At 38.6% G+C, this 17,103-nt stretch overlaps 1 protein-coding gene across 4 annotated transcripts in view; it reads left to right on the top strand.

The window, feature by feature from the left end:
- LOC109856836 (arf-GAP with SH3 domain, ANK repeat and PH domain-containing protein 1) overlaps positions 1-17,103 on the top strand; it is a 50,379-nt gene that overhangs the window by 21,534 nt on the left and 11,742 nt on the right. For all 4 annotated transcript variants that reach the window (XM_020432533.1, XM_020432535.1, XM_020432534.1 and 1 more), the window contains exons 2-3: positions 816-888; positions 11,577-11,722. In XM_020432533.1, coding sequence (XP_020288122.1) covers positions 816-888; positions 11,577-11,722 — 219 coding nt within the window. The remainder of the gene's footprint in view (positions 1-815; positions 889-11,576; positions 11,723-17,103) is intronic.

Raw genomic sequence — 17,103 nt, 5'->3', positions numbered from 1 at the left:
CTACTTACGAGAATATAATTTTTTCGGTGTAGAGAATACCGTCCCTCTTACCCCTAGCTCCCCGCGTCCACGAAACGATTCATTGACGCCGACTGTACATGGGGTCTCTCATATATGTGATGCAAGTGTATAGCATTCTGTATGAATTTAAGAATTGAAATCTCAATTCAAACACTCACGTGTAAGATTTACACGTGAACACACACACACACGCGCGCATATTTCCGCGCAACATCCAGCGAACGGCTCTCATAACCGTCTATTTACATTTAGAAACTTCGGAACCTATAAGATTCTTTGTTAATTAGTACAAGTAATTTTCTCAAAACCTTTGTGATCAAACTCGCGCGACTGATAATTGAAAATGCAACTCGGCATTGTCACAATTGTCACGTTTTTTTATCGAGATAAACGTGATAAAAGATAAACGCTCGCTCATATGTGTGTTAAATAAATAAAAACCAGTTGTGGAAGAGATCCGTGCATAATCTTATCGCAAAATGTTTATTTTCTCATTTTGTGCGCGCCAGTCAAAATAATTAAATTTGTAATCGAGATCGTATTTTTTTCGTGAGTGTTTCTTTTTACTACTATCGGAAGAAACAATAATCAGGATCGTCGTTTGCTTTTGATGTGTCGTTTGCGCGATAGCGATTGCTATACATAAATATTGATTAAATGCGAGATCGATGCGTAACAGGCTGACTCACGAAAAAACTTGGCGCGAATGTGATGATGAGAGATATCGTCATTTTGTTTACAAACTTGCGAATTTCGTCTCGTCACATCATATCGTCGTTAAATTTCTGTTTCAGACCTTGGATTTCGACAGAGACGGTCTCACGAAACTGAAGAAGGCTATCAAAGCTATCTACAATTCCGGAAACGGTAAGTCGTCCTTGAATTTTTATCTCGTGAACGCGCACGTTTCTCGTCAAAAAAAAAAACAAAAAAAAACATCTCATAATATTTGTATAGTTTTTTTTTTTTTTTGTATGCACGGAATTGTTTCACTTATTTGAATTGTTCAATTAGTTCGACATTTATATAAATCGATTTGTGTCTGGATTTTATTTCATCTCTCTCCCCGAACGGAGAGAGAGGTCATGCTTGATGTCAATATCCTCTCTCTAAAGAGGAGTCTATAGACTCGGGGAGTGAGAGAAATTGTGCACCGAGACTTTTACGAGTCGGGTTATTCGCCAGCTTTCCGCCACTTTTCCATCGGGCAGACAGATCGATTTCTCTGGCGCCTCCTTTGTTTCCCCAAGCCAGACTATTCCCCGCGCAAGAGTCCGGGGGTGGGCGGAGGGGGGAGAAGATGGGTCTTATAATTCTGAATGCCTCACATTCTGGAGTCTGCGATCGGCATCTCTTCTTTATGACCGCACAGTTATACTTATTCACGTTCCTCTCTCTCTAAGCAGTCTATAAACGAGCAAATCGATATGTGTTGTCCACGTAGATTACATTGTGTGCCACTGTTGTATGTATGTATGTGTATCGCTGGTACAGAACGTCTCGTCGCGGTTATCAAACCGCGCGTCATTTATTCACGTGTACAATATGGCAGATAATACGCGCTTGACATAATGAAATCATCGAAGAAGGGCTTTGGAAAATATATTCGTGTTATTGTTTTTTTTATAGTACAAAACAATGTTTCTTTGTTTGTTTGTTTTTTTTGTACAAGCAGTACACGGAAAAAAAAGTTTTGCTATTATATAGTGAGCAAAAAAAAAATGGTTGACCCTAGGAAATTGTTTGTTTCATCAACAAAATGTTTTGTTGGCAAAACAAAAATTTTACTAAACTTAACCCTCTACAGGCCCATGTAACTTTCAAGTCACAAGCTAATATATCCACATTTTACCAAATAGTTTTAGTTTTTTTTTCACAAGATGATGTATACGTCTTAATTATATAATGCATCTGAAATAACCAATAACAATATTGATGACGGTTGGCAGCACCATCAACCTGAAATGTCAAATTAAATACCTTGCAAGTTGTCTGCAGATAGAAAATTCGGCCCATAAAGGATTAACAAATGTTTTTTCGCTGGCCATGTAGTAACTAATTTCTTGCTATTCTAGCAAATCTTTTTTTTCCGTATACGAGTAACATATTAAGCCCCGTTCTCTACATTGATCGCAAGAGACGAATCGCGAGACGTGTCAGAATCGATTTCAGATGCGATTTGAGTCGTCATCCACATCGCGTCGTAAGTTACAGCCAGTCGGTAAAGAGAGTAGAGAAAAAAAAAGAAACACGAGAGTGAGGAGCTCGATGCTTATTGGCTGTCGCAAGATCGCGGAGACGCAAACGCTTTGGTTTTTGGACAAACTTTGCGATTTCTGCTTGCGACGGACACCTCCTCACGACGATCGCAATATAAAAACTGAAGTAAAAGTACATTACAGGTGAACAAAAATGACTTTGTTCACACACACGACCTTGTCATCGACTTTTTTTTTTTTTTTTATAGATAATAATACACGTCGTGTCGGTTACCTTCCTTGAACGTGTATTAAATAAATAGTGCGCACTTATTTATATACATTTTATATAGTTACGTAAGTGGCTACCAAGTAAGTTGAGTAATCGCGTCAGCCTCGTTAGAAGAAGAATAGATAAAGAGGCAATGTATTTTTTTTTTTACAGATATTTATTAAACATTTATATATATATAATTCACCACACGCACAATGAAGCGAACAATTTCCGATCGTTACGAAAGAATATGCGGGAAAAAGCGATTTTCAGCGGGAATAAAAATGAGTAGCGCCGCGTTCTCTCTCAAATTTATCAATGTTTTAAACAATTATGACTTAAAGCTCGTTGAAATTAAAACTAAGAAATATATATGAGATCTCTCACATGTGAGATGTAAATCCACACTGAAAAAATTGTATTCTTGTTTTGAGGATATCCCACTTACTTTAAGTATATTTTATACTAAAATAGGCGCCAAGAAGAGTTTCTTATTTTAAGAGAAAAATCCTCTAAATAGTAATATTGATAAGAATATATACTGATTAGAACATAAAAAGCCTCTATATAGAAAAACATATATATATCTCACTATCGAAAAAGACTATATTCTTAAATTAAAAATATATTCTTAAATAAGGAATTATATTCTTAATTTCAGAAGAATATCATCTAAAATCTTTAAGAAGATTTTTTAAGTATAAAATCTTCTACTTACGAGAATATAATTTTTTCGGTGCAGCATCCCGTATGATATATTTTAAAAATTGAGATTTCAATTCAAAAAATACTCACTTGTAAAAATTTACAAGTTGAATTCGTTACATGTGTGTATATATATGTATATACACACGTACAGTTTCCGCTCAACATCCTGGAAACGGTTCGTAAGCCGTTATATATTTCTTAGTTTTATCAATTTTTTTTTCTCTTTTCTGAACTTGACTTAAAAACTCGTCGGGCGATCGAAAGATTCTTAAAGGCTAGATTATAGACCAAGCTGGTCGCACAAGACCGACGACCGCTCTTCACAAATATTTTCTCAGTGTGAAGCAAGCCTGAGCAAACACGGCGGAGATATGTTGTTCTTGCTGAATTGGAGAGGATTGAGTTATAGATCTTTCGTGACGCGCAATGAGCGGGGACAGTCGCAAAATTGCTTCCTCTAGGTCGCGAAACGTCGCGTGGTTATATATGAGAAGATCCTCATATAACCACGCGAACGTAAGGATTCGAGCGCTGTAATCGTCGCGAATAGTCTGTAATTATAAGTATATCGCGTAATGAGAATACACCGCGTGGGAGCCTGGCATTGTGAGATTTTTTTTTTTTTTTTTTTGATGAGAGCTTTTATTTCTGTTTTGATCCTTAAGTAAGACAGGCGGTGACGACAGACGTGTATAAAAGATTTGAGAAACGGTCATTAAATGATAATTATCACATCAACTTGTTTAATATCATTGTTTCCGCTGGAGAAAGCAATTTAGAGTCTCTGATTTCGGTAGGTTGATGACGAGTTCGGTTATTATGATCGGATTGACAAAACGACGATTTTACGTTTCGCTTACGAAATTTAATTTCTTCAACATTCTCTGTTTTATCTCTTTAACCCGCTCGCCCGTTCCGCTCTTCATTTACCTTTGTGCTTTGTACAACTCTTTTCTTGCCGCGATCTCTTCATCTTCAAGAAGACTCTCTCTTGTCTTCACTGTGTACTTCATTAGCTCGTGTAATCGCAGGTAGTCTGCTTCACTCTTTGCATTTTTTTTTTTTTTTTTTGGGGCTAATAGTCGTTTTTGTTCTCTTGTGTCATTTTGTCGCTTATCTTTACTCTTTCTCTGAGAGATTGTTCTGATAGAAACTTTTAGAAATATATTACACGATATCTCGTTTGAAAATATCAATTTCTATGAAATCGGTGTATGAATGAAACCGGCAAAATATTTCACAATTTTAATAATGATTTTAAGGCTTGTTGAAAGTTAAACCAGAGAAATATATAAGGCCTTACGAGCCGTTTTCAAGATGTTGAGCGGAAACTATACTGTGTATATATATATGTATACTATATGCATACACATGTAACAAGTTCAACTTGTAAATTTTTACAAGTGAGTATTTTTTGAATTGAAATCTCAATTCTTAAATTCATACTGGATGCTGGATTTGCATCTCGCATATGACAGACACCGGATACCCCCCTAACTAATTTGTAAAATATTGCGAAAAAACATCTTGGAAACGGCTCGTAAGGCCTTGTATATTTCTTGGTTGAAAATATTTCACACATTTGTTCTTTCGAGTAGAAATCACACGTTCTACAAATTATATGTAAATTATATTTAGCTAACACAACATTATTATTTAATTATATTTAAGTGTCAAAAATATTGTACAAACAATAATTTTCATTATTAACCCTCAACGGACGGACATGGGTCGTTTATCTACTCTAGAATTTTTGTGAAAATTTCTTTTTTTTGGATTTGTTGTCATATTTGCTAAAAATTATGAAGTAAAACTTTTTTTCACTAAATTTAATGATGATTCAATGATTTCTTAAAATAGACAGTTTAAAGAGTATATACAAATTATTTCAGAGATTTTTAAAAAAATATTTAATATCTTTAAAAAGCCCAAGACGAAAACGACCCATCACCGGAGAATTAAGGTGCCGAAAAACACGCCGTCCGTTGAGGGGGTTAAAAATAAATACTAAATCGTAACACACACACGTGCGAGCTACGTGGTGTGACGTAAAAGCAAATTAAAATTATATTTGTCAATAATATTGCGTCTGCAAGATTTAACAAAAGCTATATTATTATATTGCTACTTTCTATAGAATTAATAACAACTCACACAGAAACGACAACGAACCGCTGTTTGCACGCGATCGAGATACGACGTGAAACGAAAAACGTATAGTAGTATGCATTCGATCACTCGCAGCGGGTGTTGCTTTTTTTTTTTTTTTTTTGTTTTTTGTTTTTACGAGTCGAGGCGATTTCCCGGCTATTTTTCACCCGTCAATCGACCCCAGTAATCGCGACAACTCCGTTCGTATCGGACCGGTCGAGTATTATTTCCGCGTCCGGTCACAATGGACCACTTTTCTCCTGACGCCGCTCTCGGACGGTGTCGTCGTTCGTCCACGCCCGCTGATTCTTTCCCCTATTCACCTGTTACCACATCGCGTTCCCACCCTTCTCTTCCCTCCTTTCTCTTTCTCTCCCTTGTCTCCGGATGCTACCTGACGATGGACAGGATGTGTACCCACGTATCGCTTCGGGCGCGAATCGCGCGGCGTGACGCGCTGTTTGCAAGCACGTGTTGTCCCCGGGAGACAATAGACCCGCGGGGAGCACTCACGATACTCCGATACTCTCTCGAAACTTTTCCAACGCGAAACCGACGCACGAACGAACAGCGGGAACGTAAATTTTAACCGTGAAGCTACACCAGATATAAATTATAAAAAAAAAAAAAAAAAATTTTCTTCGCTAATGTAAAATGCAAAATAAATTTGTAATTAATTATATGTTTCGCGCTCGCGTTGTATGTTTAAATAAAAAAGATAGGGGAGAAGGCAAATATATAACGAGTTCCACACCTGATGTTCGGTTAAAATTCTTCCTTATAATCCGAGGATTTAAAAAAAGATGCAAACGTTTTTTCGATCCACCGTGGGATCTTCTTCGGTGTTTCTACATAAAAAAAAATTACAAAAACTGCGTGATCTATTCGCGAGGATAAAGAAGAATATAAAATACAGAAGAGATACGCGCTACGAATATGCGATAAAAATAAATTTGTAACGTTGCGAACGATTTTGCTCTCGAGCTCGTAAAAAGTGCGTGTTTCGATCGTTTTGTTCGGAACATTTATTATTCGCCTGATTATTATCTCGCCGGATAAATATACGAAGACGATGCTTATAATATAATACGCACGTATATTTATACCCGCGCCTTCTCGATACCCCTCGATGCTCCGTAAAAGATGCAATTTCAAATATTTCTGATGGCAATGTAAGCCGGTCGTGGCACGCCGAGCCACGTTAAAAAATTCAGAAGCTAATGCATCAAACGTTTCCCGGGCGCCAGCAGCCGGGCGTGTGAAAAGCTAACGACGCCGAATTCTCGCGAGGCTCTTACGCGAGAATTTCTTCCGCGCGTAATTTCTCGGCGACAAGAGAGAGATACGAAGCGTAGTCGAGAGAGAGCGCGAGGAGGCGAGGCTTCGATAAATCTTCGGCTCTCGAAGAATCAGGGTGAACGGGAAGGGAAAGCGATGACGCGAAATTGCGCGGATGGATGTGAGGGTGGTAAAAGATTCGCCAAGTTATCCCTTTCCAAGACGTTTTTCGGTCGATATCAAATACGATATTTCTTTCTTGGAGTCTCTCTGATCACGAAAAAGCGAAGACACAAAGAAGAAGTAAAGTAGTTCTACGTCTATCCACGTCGGGCGAGGGAAGAAACGCGTCTCGGAATATTCAATCGAAGGGATGATTTATAGAATTGCAATGTTACTACGTACGTATGTATATATGGTACACGTCTCGCGCGCGCGCTCCAATCGCGGAAAAGGGGGGAATTCCGATATTTTTCAGCTTCCTTCCTTGCGCGCGTTGTTTTATTCATTGGTTTTATTTTCCCGTTATATACCGGACAGAGCGTTCCCGTAAACGTGTTTTTCACGCTGCATTTTAAAGCAGAAACGCGATATAACGTTTTTCCGAATATTGCATTATTCTCCGATTGAGAAGAGACGGTCTCTTTTTAACGTTTATACGCGACGTATATTTAATTGGAAGTTTCATTAAACGAGGAAAGGAACGGTGGAGTTCGTAACCGGTCTTTATTCACTCAGTCGAACTCGGATTGCGATCGTGTTCGACGCGTCGCCGCGAATGAATTGTGAACGCCGCTTGACGACGAGACACAAGGGACAATATAATAGCTTTTTATTCTTCCTCTCTCCACCCACTTTCCTTATATTCCTTTGGTGCGTCCTGTTGGGAGAAGTTTCCTTCGGCTAATGAAATTTCTCTTGGAAGGAAGCAGAATGCGTTCTCTTCGAGTCAGACGGTAAACTCCTTTCGACGTCACTCGAAGTCAATCAGATTGCAATGTCTTTCAAAAAAGGGAGAAGGGGGGAGGAGGATGAAGCGAGAGAGAGGGAGGGAGGGAGGGAGGGAGAGAAAGAATATGCGGTCGGATATTGAAGGAAAGTTCTGGAACAAAACTGGAGAAAAGGAAATTGAATCATAGAGACACGCTTGTGGAGGAGAACAAAGTGTTTGATGAGTTCTGAAGTGTAATTAATGGACGATTGAGAGCGCATCTCTCGTTGAATTCTCATTGAATTTCAGACGCGTTTGAGAAACGATTAAGACAAAACTTAAGAATACGCGGACGCCAAATAAGCAACGCAGTGTCAGCTCACAAAAAATGAAATATCGAGATATTTATGCAGTGCGCTTGTTTCAGCTATCAAACAACGTTTCTCAATCGTATTTTTAAAAACTCAAATGTTTTTACACGTCAAAAATTCACAAACATCTTAAAAACAATACATGTACGAACATATTTTTTTTTTTTTTTAATCTTAACCCTCAACGGACGGACATGGGTCGTTTATCTACTCTAGAATTTGTTGAAAAAAATTTTTTTTTATTTGTTGTCATACTTGCTAAAAATTATGAAGTGAAACTTTTTTTTTCACTAAATCTAATGATGATTCAATGATTTCTTAAAATAGACAGTTTAAAGAGTATATACAAATTGTTTCAGATTTTTTGAAAAAATATTTAATATTTCTAAAAAGCCCAGGACGAAAACGACCCATATGACCGGAGAATTAAGGTGTCGAAAAACACGCCGTCCGTTGAGGGTTAAAACGTAAATTTCCTCAAAATAACGACGTGCGAGTTGGCACTGTATTGCTTATTACGCATCCGCGCGTATCTTTGAGAATCGAGTTATTTTAACGTGCGTATTTTCCGCGCAAAGGAAGAAAGAGAATTGTTGCGAAAAAACGAACTGTTAAATGATTACAATCAAGAGTCTCCCGATTACGATCTCTCGCAAACTCTTTGATAATATTCCGCGCAGTCTCGCGAGCGTGAGCGGACTGCGCGATGACCGCGTGACGGAAGAAAAAAAGGCGATGATGTGACGACGGGGAAGGGAGAAGGTAATAAACTCTGTTTGAGGAAAGAAAATCGCAACTGTCCGAGAAGTTTGATTGCGCGATATTATTGCATATGTAAATTCAAAACATTTATTTCGTAATCCCGGACAAAGATTATATGCGATAATTAATCATCTCGCTTATAAAAATCCGCGTAGATAGGGCAAAAGACCCAATTACTGTCACCTGTCCAATTACTGGACACCCTAAGCTATTTTATTTAAAATATTAAATAAATCCTAAAAAGTTATGCACGAAAACAATCTAACATAGAATTTTAAGTGCAATTAATATAACAAAAAATCTCCAGCACTCAACATTCGCGTCTCGTTTCTTTCATTTTAGGGGGTGACAGTAATAGCTCTCGCGTCGTTCTTTTTTAATTATTAAATTTGTAAATAAAAATAGAGATTTTGAGAGGCGGTATTATTTTGTTCCTTATATTGGAGACATCGAATAATACCGGTTAAGAAGAAAAACACATGTTTTCGATAAACAAGTATTAAAAACAATTCGCTAACGCCAGAGTTTATTATTCGGGTGTGACAGTAATTGGGTCTTTTACCCTAGTTCATGACTTGCGACTGAACATGAAACGGAATTTTTGCGCGCGCGAGAGAAAAGTCGCGAGAACCGGGCGTGTGAGAGGTGTGTTGTACGTTTTATTTGGCTCTTATTTGCAGTCGAGCGAGATTCCGCGCTCTCTCTCTCGCTTCACATGTACACGCGCGTATCGATATCGATTCGAGAAACTCACTCAGGAAGAATCGCGAGGAAAAGGTATCGTCGCAATGCGAAGAAGGAAAAGCTGCAGTCCTTCTCCGCAGTCCGCGAGAGAGAATGCGAGATTATCGGAATATCGGAAAGCGGAGAGAGAGAGACACATATAGATTTTCTTCCGCCGAGAATGCGTGTGTATGTACATACGTCAGATTCGGGAAGAAGCGGAAGGATCTCGCGAGCAAGAAGCGCGGCAGAGATATTAAGGAAAGAAGAAGAGTAGCTCTCGGTGTGCGGGGTGTCGCGAGATGCACAAAATTCGAGAGAGGAATATGCACGCAGTAGAAGATTTCATACTTAAAAAATCTTCTTAAAGATTTTAGATGATATTCTTCTGAAATTAAGAGAATATATTCTTTATTTAATTTTTATTTAAGAATATATTCTCAATTTAAGAATATATAGTCTTTTTCGATAGTGAGATATATACAGGGTGATTCAGAACAACCCGTTATCCTTGAAAATACATATTCTTAACTAAATTCTACAACTTTTTATTTGGCAAAATTTTGTCTGAAGCTTACTTTTTGAGTTATTAATAAAAATAATTGACTTACCACAAGTCGGATGCAAGAGGTAGGCAGGGACGGCGCAACTCACCGTCAGAGACGCGGGCGATTACGTGTGGTGCCTGACGCGATCAGCTGATGATCGCTACGCATTGTTTCTGTATCTTTTTCTGTCTCTCTCTCTCTCTCTCTCTTTTTTTCTCTTACTTATTTATTTACTCATTCGCAATTTGTATCATTTAATCCGTGCATCACATAAATCACTGTCAATCACGGTGAGTTGCGCCGCCCCTGCCTACCTTTTAAATCCGACTCATGGTACGTCAACTATTTTTATTAGTAACTCAAAAAGTAAGCTTCAGAGAAAATTTTGCCAGATAAAAAGTTGTCTTAGAATTTAGTCAAGAATATGTATTTTCAAAGATAACGGGTTGTTCTGAATCACCCTGTATGTTTTTCTATAGAGGCTTTTTATATTCTAATCAGCATATATTCTTATCAATATTACTATTTAGAAGATTTTCCTCTTAAAATAAGAAACTCTTCTTGGCGCCTATTTTAGTATAAAATATACTCAAAGCAAGTGGGATATCCTCAAAACAAGAATACAATTTTTTCGGTGCACCTAACTCGCCCGAGATAAACACGCTCGCGCGAGTTTAAGTACATTCCACAAGCCTGCATGGAGCACAGCCTTGCAAGGCTGCGGTGTGCTTCGTTAATTCGAGGTACAAACGCGGAATGCAGGAATGCGACCGACGCACCGCACTCTAATGCCTTACGATGGGAGAAGAGATAAAATTACGAGAGTAATTTTTTTTCTCTCTTCCTTTCTTCTCCTTCTTTTTCCATTGTCTTATTTATTTATTTTTTTTTGTTTTTTTTTGGTTTTGTTTTTACACGACTTGTGCATTCGCGAAAAGATGCACGTGACGCGGCGGCTTCTCCCGAGTCGAAATTTAGCGTCTACATTGAACCTCAATTTGTGAAAAAAGAAAATTTCGGACGTATATAGCAGCGTCAAAGTAGCATCTACTTTTTTTCTTACTTTGAGCCTATCAGAGCCTGCAATGCGCAGTTTGATCTGAGAATTGAACCCTACTTAAAAAATTTAAAGCAGGAAAAAAGAAAATTTCGGACGTGTAGCGGCGTCAAAGTAGGATCTATTTTCTCTCTTACTCTTACATAAAAAAAAAGAAAAATTGAGGTTCAATGTAGACGTTAAATTTCGACTCGGGCTGCAGCGCGGAAAAAGTGGCAGGTCAGTCAGAAATTAACACTGCGATTGCGAGCGTTTAAATGATTACAACACGCGGCGCGCGCGGGCGCTTTATTTAATAACGGCCGGGTGCGCGCTTTCGCCGCGCGCGAATGTTCGCCGTTGAATTAATAATCGCGCGTAGATGCCCGCGTAGAGAAATTTACGGAGCGCGCGTTAATGATTTCGAAATTGGAGAGATGGATGTAGCGCGATATCTTTTGTGTGTGCGTGTGTGCGCGTGTGTGCGAAAAGAGAATTTTATTTATATCTTTTAAGTAAAACGGAGGGTCTGAATATTTTTTTTTTCACGAGACTCCGTCACTTTTTTGTTGCAGCACATGTGGACAACGAGGTGTACTTGGGAAGAGCGCTCGAGCGACTCGGCGATGCCGCGCTGAAGGAACAGGAACCGGACATAGGCGCGGCGTTTCTCAAATTCGCCGTGGTCACGAAGGAACTGAGCGCCCTCATGAAAACCCTGGTACGTGTCTCACCTGCAGAATTTATATTTAACACGTTTATTATGCAGGTCACGAAATATTCCGTGTTGTCAGAGTTCTAATACGGAATAGCTCTCCTGCGGTATATTCTCCCCGGTATGGAGTGGAACATACATACACATATTTCGCCTCTTGTCACTTTTAGCCGTGTATTTTTATCGCATTAAATATATAGTAGTTTGAAAAACGAAAGACCTGGTGAAGAGAAACGAATCGGAAAACGTTGAAATAATTGGAAAAAATGCGGAAATTGCTTCATTGACGTGATCAAAAATACCGGGTGTCCGGAAAATCGCCGCGAAACGCACTTCGGGAAACGATTGGAGATTCAAAAAGAAGAAAACAAAGCTATATACACAGTAAACAAAATCGTGCGTCAAAATGTAGAACTTTTCTTGTGTGTTACGACGTTTCGATTATTACTTCAATGTAAAATTAACATAATACTGATATGTTATTATTTTTTTAATCTTTTCACGCGTTAAATTTATTATATGTTAACTTCACGAATATTTTACAACATTTTTTGCATGTCATTTAAAAATGGAATATTGTTTAAGTGCTTTTAACACAATGATTTCAATTAATTTAGATGTTTCGAAGTCAATTTAACAAACTAAAAAAATTTTTTAAAAATCTTTGGCCACATTGTACAAACTAAAATGTTTTTTATTAACATTTCTTACGAGTTACTGTAACTACTGTTTTGTGTAGTTTTAATTATTTTATATATGTTATTCTTACATCACGCTTGCAGTCAAAATAACAAATATAAATGTAAAGTATTGTGTCAATTGTTTGACTTTACTAGTTTGTCAACAAGTGACTTACAACGAATGAGTTATTTTTTAACGTAAAATTTAGAGTGTATCTCCTGGAACATGCAAAAAATGTTAAAATTGCCTTTTTTTACTGTGTATAAACATCCAGTCCGGAAATAAGTCGTTTTTGAGTTATAGCCGCTTTTATGTTTAAAAAAATCGTAATTTAGAGAACAAGGACCTGCATTCGCGCTGGTCAGTTTGAAAAATATTTAAATCGATTTAAATACCTGTTTATCCTTGATTTTGAAGATAATGTGTAATTGTATTTACAAATATCGAAAAATTGAAAAAAAAAACAACTTAAAAAATAAACAATAAAAATTGAAGAAATAAAAAACTCTAAAATGAGAGGTGCCAAAGCGGGCACAAAAGTGGCTATAACTCGGAAGCGACTTTCCGGAACTATATTTTATATAGCTTTTTTTTTTTTTTCTTCATTTTCGATCCCCAACCACTTTCCAAAGTATTGCGGGCGATTTTATCGCGGACACCGTGTATATCGTAAAATTTCGCAACGTCGACGCTTTTTATATACTCGCTTCGACGTGTGCGTCTTGGATCTTTCGATTTATTTATCATCAACTCCAGGCGGGGAATTTTATATTAAAACCGACGACGATTGTAAACGCGCCCTCGATGAGCGCGACGCACACGCGTTATTGGAAAATCTTCTCTTCACGGTCCATCGTGTCACACTACCGGTGGCAACGACCTATAGCTTAGCTTATGATTACGTTCTTCCCGTATGTGATAGTGTACGTGCAAAAATAGAAATTTCTAAACCGGCGATCGATATGTATGAAAAAAAGCGTCGTGTGCGTCGCGCGCTTGGCGTTTGCGACGAAATAAAATTTCGCGCCCGGAGGCTGCTGTTGCTGCTGCGAAGAAGGAGATAGTCGGTCGCGCGCGAGATTCGACTTTCGCGATCAAACCGTCGAACGTACGTGTATACATATATGTTGCGAAGAAGAAGTGCCATCGTGCGTGTACCTGTGACCTCGTTTTCTCGCCGATGATGACACGACAGCGTGTCACTGACTTCGTCCCGTCGGATGAGGCAAATCGTTTCGTCGAAAAAAAAAAAAAAATTGTCTATCGTCTGAGAAATGTAATATAGCCTCACCTTATTCCGGGTCGCTGACGAATAATGAGACACGTATGCAAATTTTGTATTCGATGATACCATAGACACTTTCGACTCTCTTCTGCGCGCGCTCAATCTCTCAACGATCGTGTGTTCGCCCAACTTGGAGAATACCGTGTGTGTGTGTCGGGATTTTGCATCTCTCGGGGCTCGCACAGCGATGTTGTATCAACGTCCGGGGTGTTCTAATCTGATGTGTGATTTACATCTGTGCGCGGGAAAGGCGGTGATACTAAATATGAAACCGGGGATATTCATGAAGTCATCAAACACATTGTGCGAAGTTGCGTCGTTCAGTTCCGCGAATTATATACTTCACACAAATTAGTTTGGATCCAACATTTCATGTTAATGAGATCGGTTGTAAATAATTCATAAACGAGTCGTAAATGTTCGTCTCGACTAGCGAGACTTTTTTTTTTTTTTTTCAGAGGTTCAGAGCAGAGGAGGTTTGTATATAATGGATTGTGATCGCGCAGGAGACGAATATCTCCGTCTCGCTTACAACAACGCGCGCGCGCGCGCGTTACTCAATCCATTATGTCGTCACTTCACAATGAACGTTTAAAATCCTTTCGCCGCGCTCTCGTGTTGTTTTCTCTTTTTTCCTGACATCTATCTGGCCGGAGCGTTGGCTTATATACCGTATATACTGACTGATCGCGTCAAAGAAAAGAGAATCCATCTGTATACACGCTCGTAATTTCCTGCTGCTTCCTCCTCGGTTTTACACGCCCGGAGCTAGGTATATGCACGCGCGCGTTCATTTTACTGAATTAAGAAACCCGATTCGGGCGTGCGTGTTAACACGACGAGTGTCCGCGATAACAGGACGTCTGTCTATATGTAAAAAGATCCGGTCGTGGTGGTAAAGACGGGAAGATGATAATATCGTGTGACACGTCACGTTGAAAGAACGAAACTTGTAACGCGCGCGCGCGCGCGCGCGACCTTGAGTTTTTACGCATTCCGATACAGATATTTCATAAAAATTCTGAACACGTATATTTATAATAAATCGTCACTTCCTACGTATAATCCCGTAACTCAACAAAACGCAGATTCTAGAGGAGAGCAGTTTAAAAGTTTAAAGCTTCGTGTATAGTTTCCCTGGTTAAGGGATCTTTCGGTTTGAAATTTTTACCTTACTTATGAATATTTTTTTTTAATCCTCAACGGACGGCGTGTTTTTCGGCACCTTAATTCTCCGGTCATGGGTCGTTTTTAAAAATATTAAATATTTTTTTTTAAATCTGAAACACACACACACAATTTGTATATACTCTTTAAACTGTCTATTTTAAGAAACCATCATTAAATTTAGCGAAAAAAAAGTTTCACTTCATAATTTTTAGCAAATATGACAACAAATCCAAAAAAAAAGGTTTCAAAAAATTCTAGAGTAGATAAACAATTTTTAAAAAGAAAACGAAACCATAGTTTCTTTCTAATTTCAGAAAGTAATTTTGCTCCAGACGAAAACGACCCATGTCCGTCCGTTGAGAGTTAATATTTGGTGAACATAAAGAACATGACTTTCTAAGTGTCACCATGCGATAAACTGAAAATCCCGTATGTGACACTCCTTACGTAACGACAAAATAAAAACGGACAATCAAAGAGCCAAACGCTGATTATTGTTTGCGCTTCTAAAAAAAATCTAAAAAAAAAGTAATTCTCACGCAAACGTTTCGACTCTGACCTTTTTCGGTGACGAGAAATAGATCGACGTTAAAAAAAGAAAAAAAACCCGAGTCGAAATTTAGCGTTTACATTGAACCTCAATTTTTCTTTTTTTTATGTAGGAGTAAGAGAGAAAGTAGATTCTACTTTGACGCTGCTACACGTCCGAAATTTCCTTTTTTCCTGCTTTAAATTTTTAAAGTAGGGTTCAATTCTTAGATCAAACTGCGCATTGCAGGTTCTGATAGGCTCAAAGTAGGAGTAAGAAAAAAAGTAGATGCTACTTTGACGCTGCTATATGTACGTCCGAAATTTCCTTTTTTCCTGTAAAGTAGGGTTTAAATTTCGACTCGGGAATCTTCGTACGTCTGAATTTTTTATTTCGTCGCGAAAAAGTGCGGGTATATTTGCCGCGAGATAAAAAAAAACAAAAATGATTATCAGCGCGTTAATAGCAAACGAGGCGGAAGAATAGAATTCGCCTTAATGCGGATTAGAAGAAGCCGGACGATGTCGGAGATTTTAAACTGGTTCTGGCGTTCCGACCATTTTCCTAAGTCCGCGGTTTTATAGCGCGGCACAAATCGGAGAACGTCTCACGGGATGACGACGGGTGAGGGGGGCAGGGAAGGGGGAGATAATTATGTTTACTGAAGCGTGCACGCGAACGCATTATTAATAAGCTGCGACTGTGGATTTGGAGCGCGCAAGTATTACACAGAGTGAAGGTTCGCGTCTAGATTCTATCACGCACGAGCGGCCGCGAATTCATAATTTATTTTTTTATTTTTTATTTTTTTTAATCGGAGATTATATTAAACGCGGCTCTTCTCGGCGGCGAACAATCGCGAGATCGAATCTGAAATTCGCGACTTTTTTTTTTTGTTTTCCGTTTCGAGTCATTAGATCCCGAGAATCGTCCGTGACGTGATCGCGCGATGACGTCATGTATGCGCAACTGGTTAAAATGAATTCCGCGTCCGATATTGGCTTCGGTTCAAGCTCTCTGGCGATAGGGTCGGAAGTAATATCCGCGCGCGAAAAAACGCGTTTGTGCGCGTTGTTCTGATGTGATGAGAAACTTCTCTCGATCGAGACCCCTATCCGGAGTCGATCTCCTAGAATAGCATTTCCGAGTCATATAATTGACAGCAATCGGAATTGATAAGTTTTTGTATTTTTTTTTTTTTTTTTTTCATTCTTTACGATGAGAAATATAATTTCACCTTGCGCGCGCATTAATCAATTGTGAAGGAATAATATAAGGCCGATACGAGCCAATCCCAGGATATTGAGCTGGAACTTGAACGTGCATACATATATGTATACATCTATAACAAGTATTACTTGTAAATTTTTACAAGTAAGTTTTTTGAATTGAAAATTCAATTCTTAAATTCATACGGGATGCGGGATTTGCATCTCACATATGAAAGACCCCGAATACCCCCCTAACTAATTTTAAAATATTGCGAAAAAAACTCCTCGGCCAGGAGTCGAACCTGGAATCTCCGGCTTNCCGTGCCATCGCCTTCCCTGTTAGGGGGGTATTCGGGGTCTTTCATATGTGAGATGCAAATCCCGCATCCCGTATGAATTTAAGAATTGAATTTTCAATTCAAAAAACTTGTAAAAATTTACAAGTAATACTTGTTATAGATGTATACATATATGTATGCACGTTCAAGTTCCCGCTCAATATCCTGGGATT

This window comes from Pseudomyrmex gracilis, unplaced genomic scaffold, assembly GCF_002006095.1.
Source record: "Pseudomyrmex gracilis isolate BER0280 unplaced genomic scaffold, ASM200609v1 scaffold_136, whole genome shotgun sequence".
Lineage (NCBI taxonomy): Eukaryota > Metazoa > Arthropoda > Insecta > Hymenoptera > Formicidae > Pseudomyrmex > Pseudomyrmex gracilis.
Note: the sequence above shows the minus strand (reverse complement) of the source record. Positions and strands in the feature narration are given on the sequence as shown.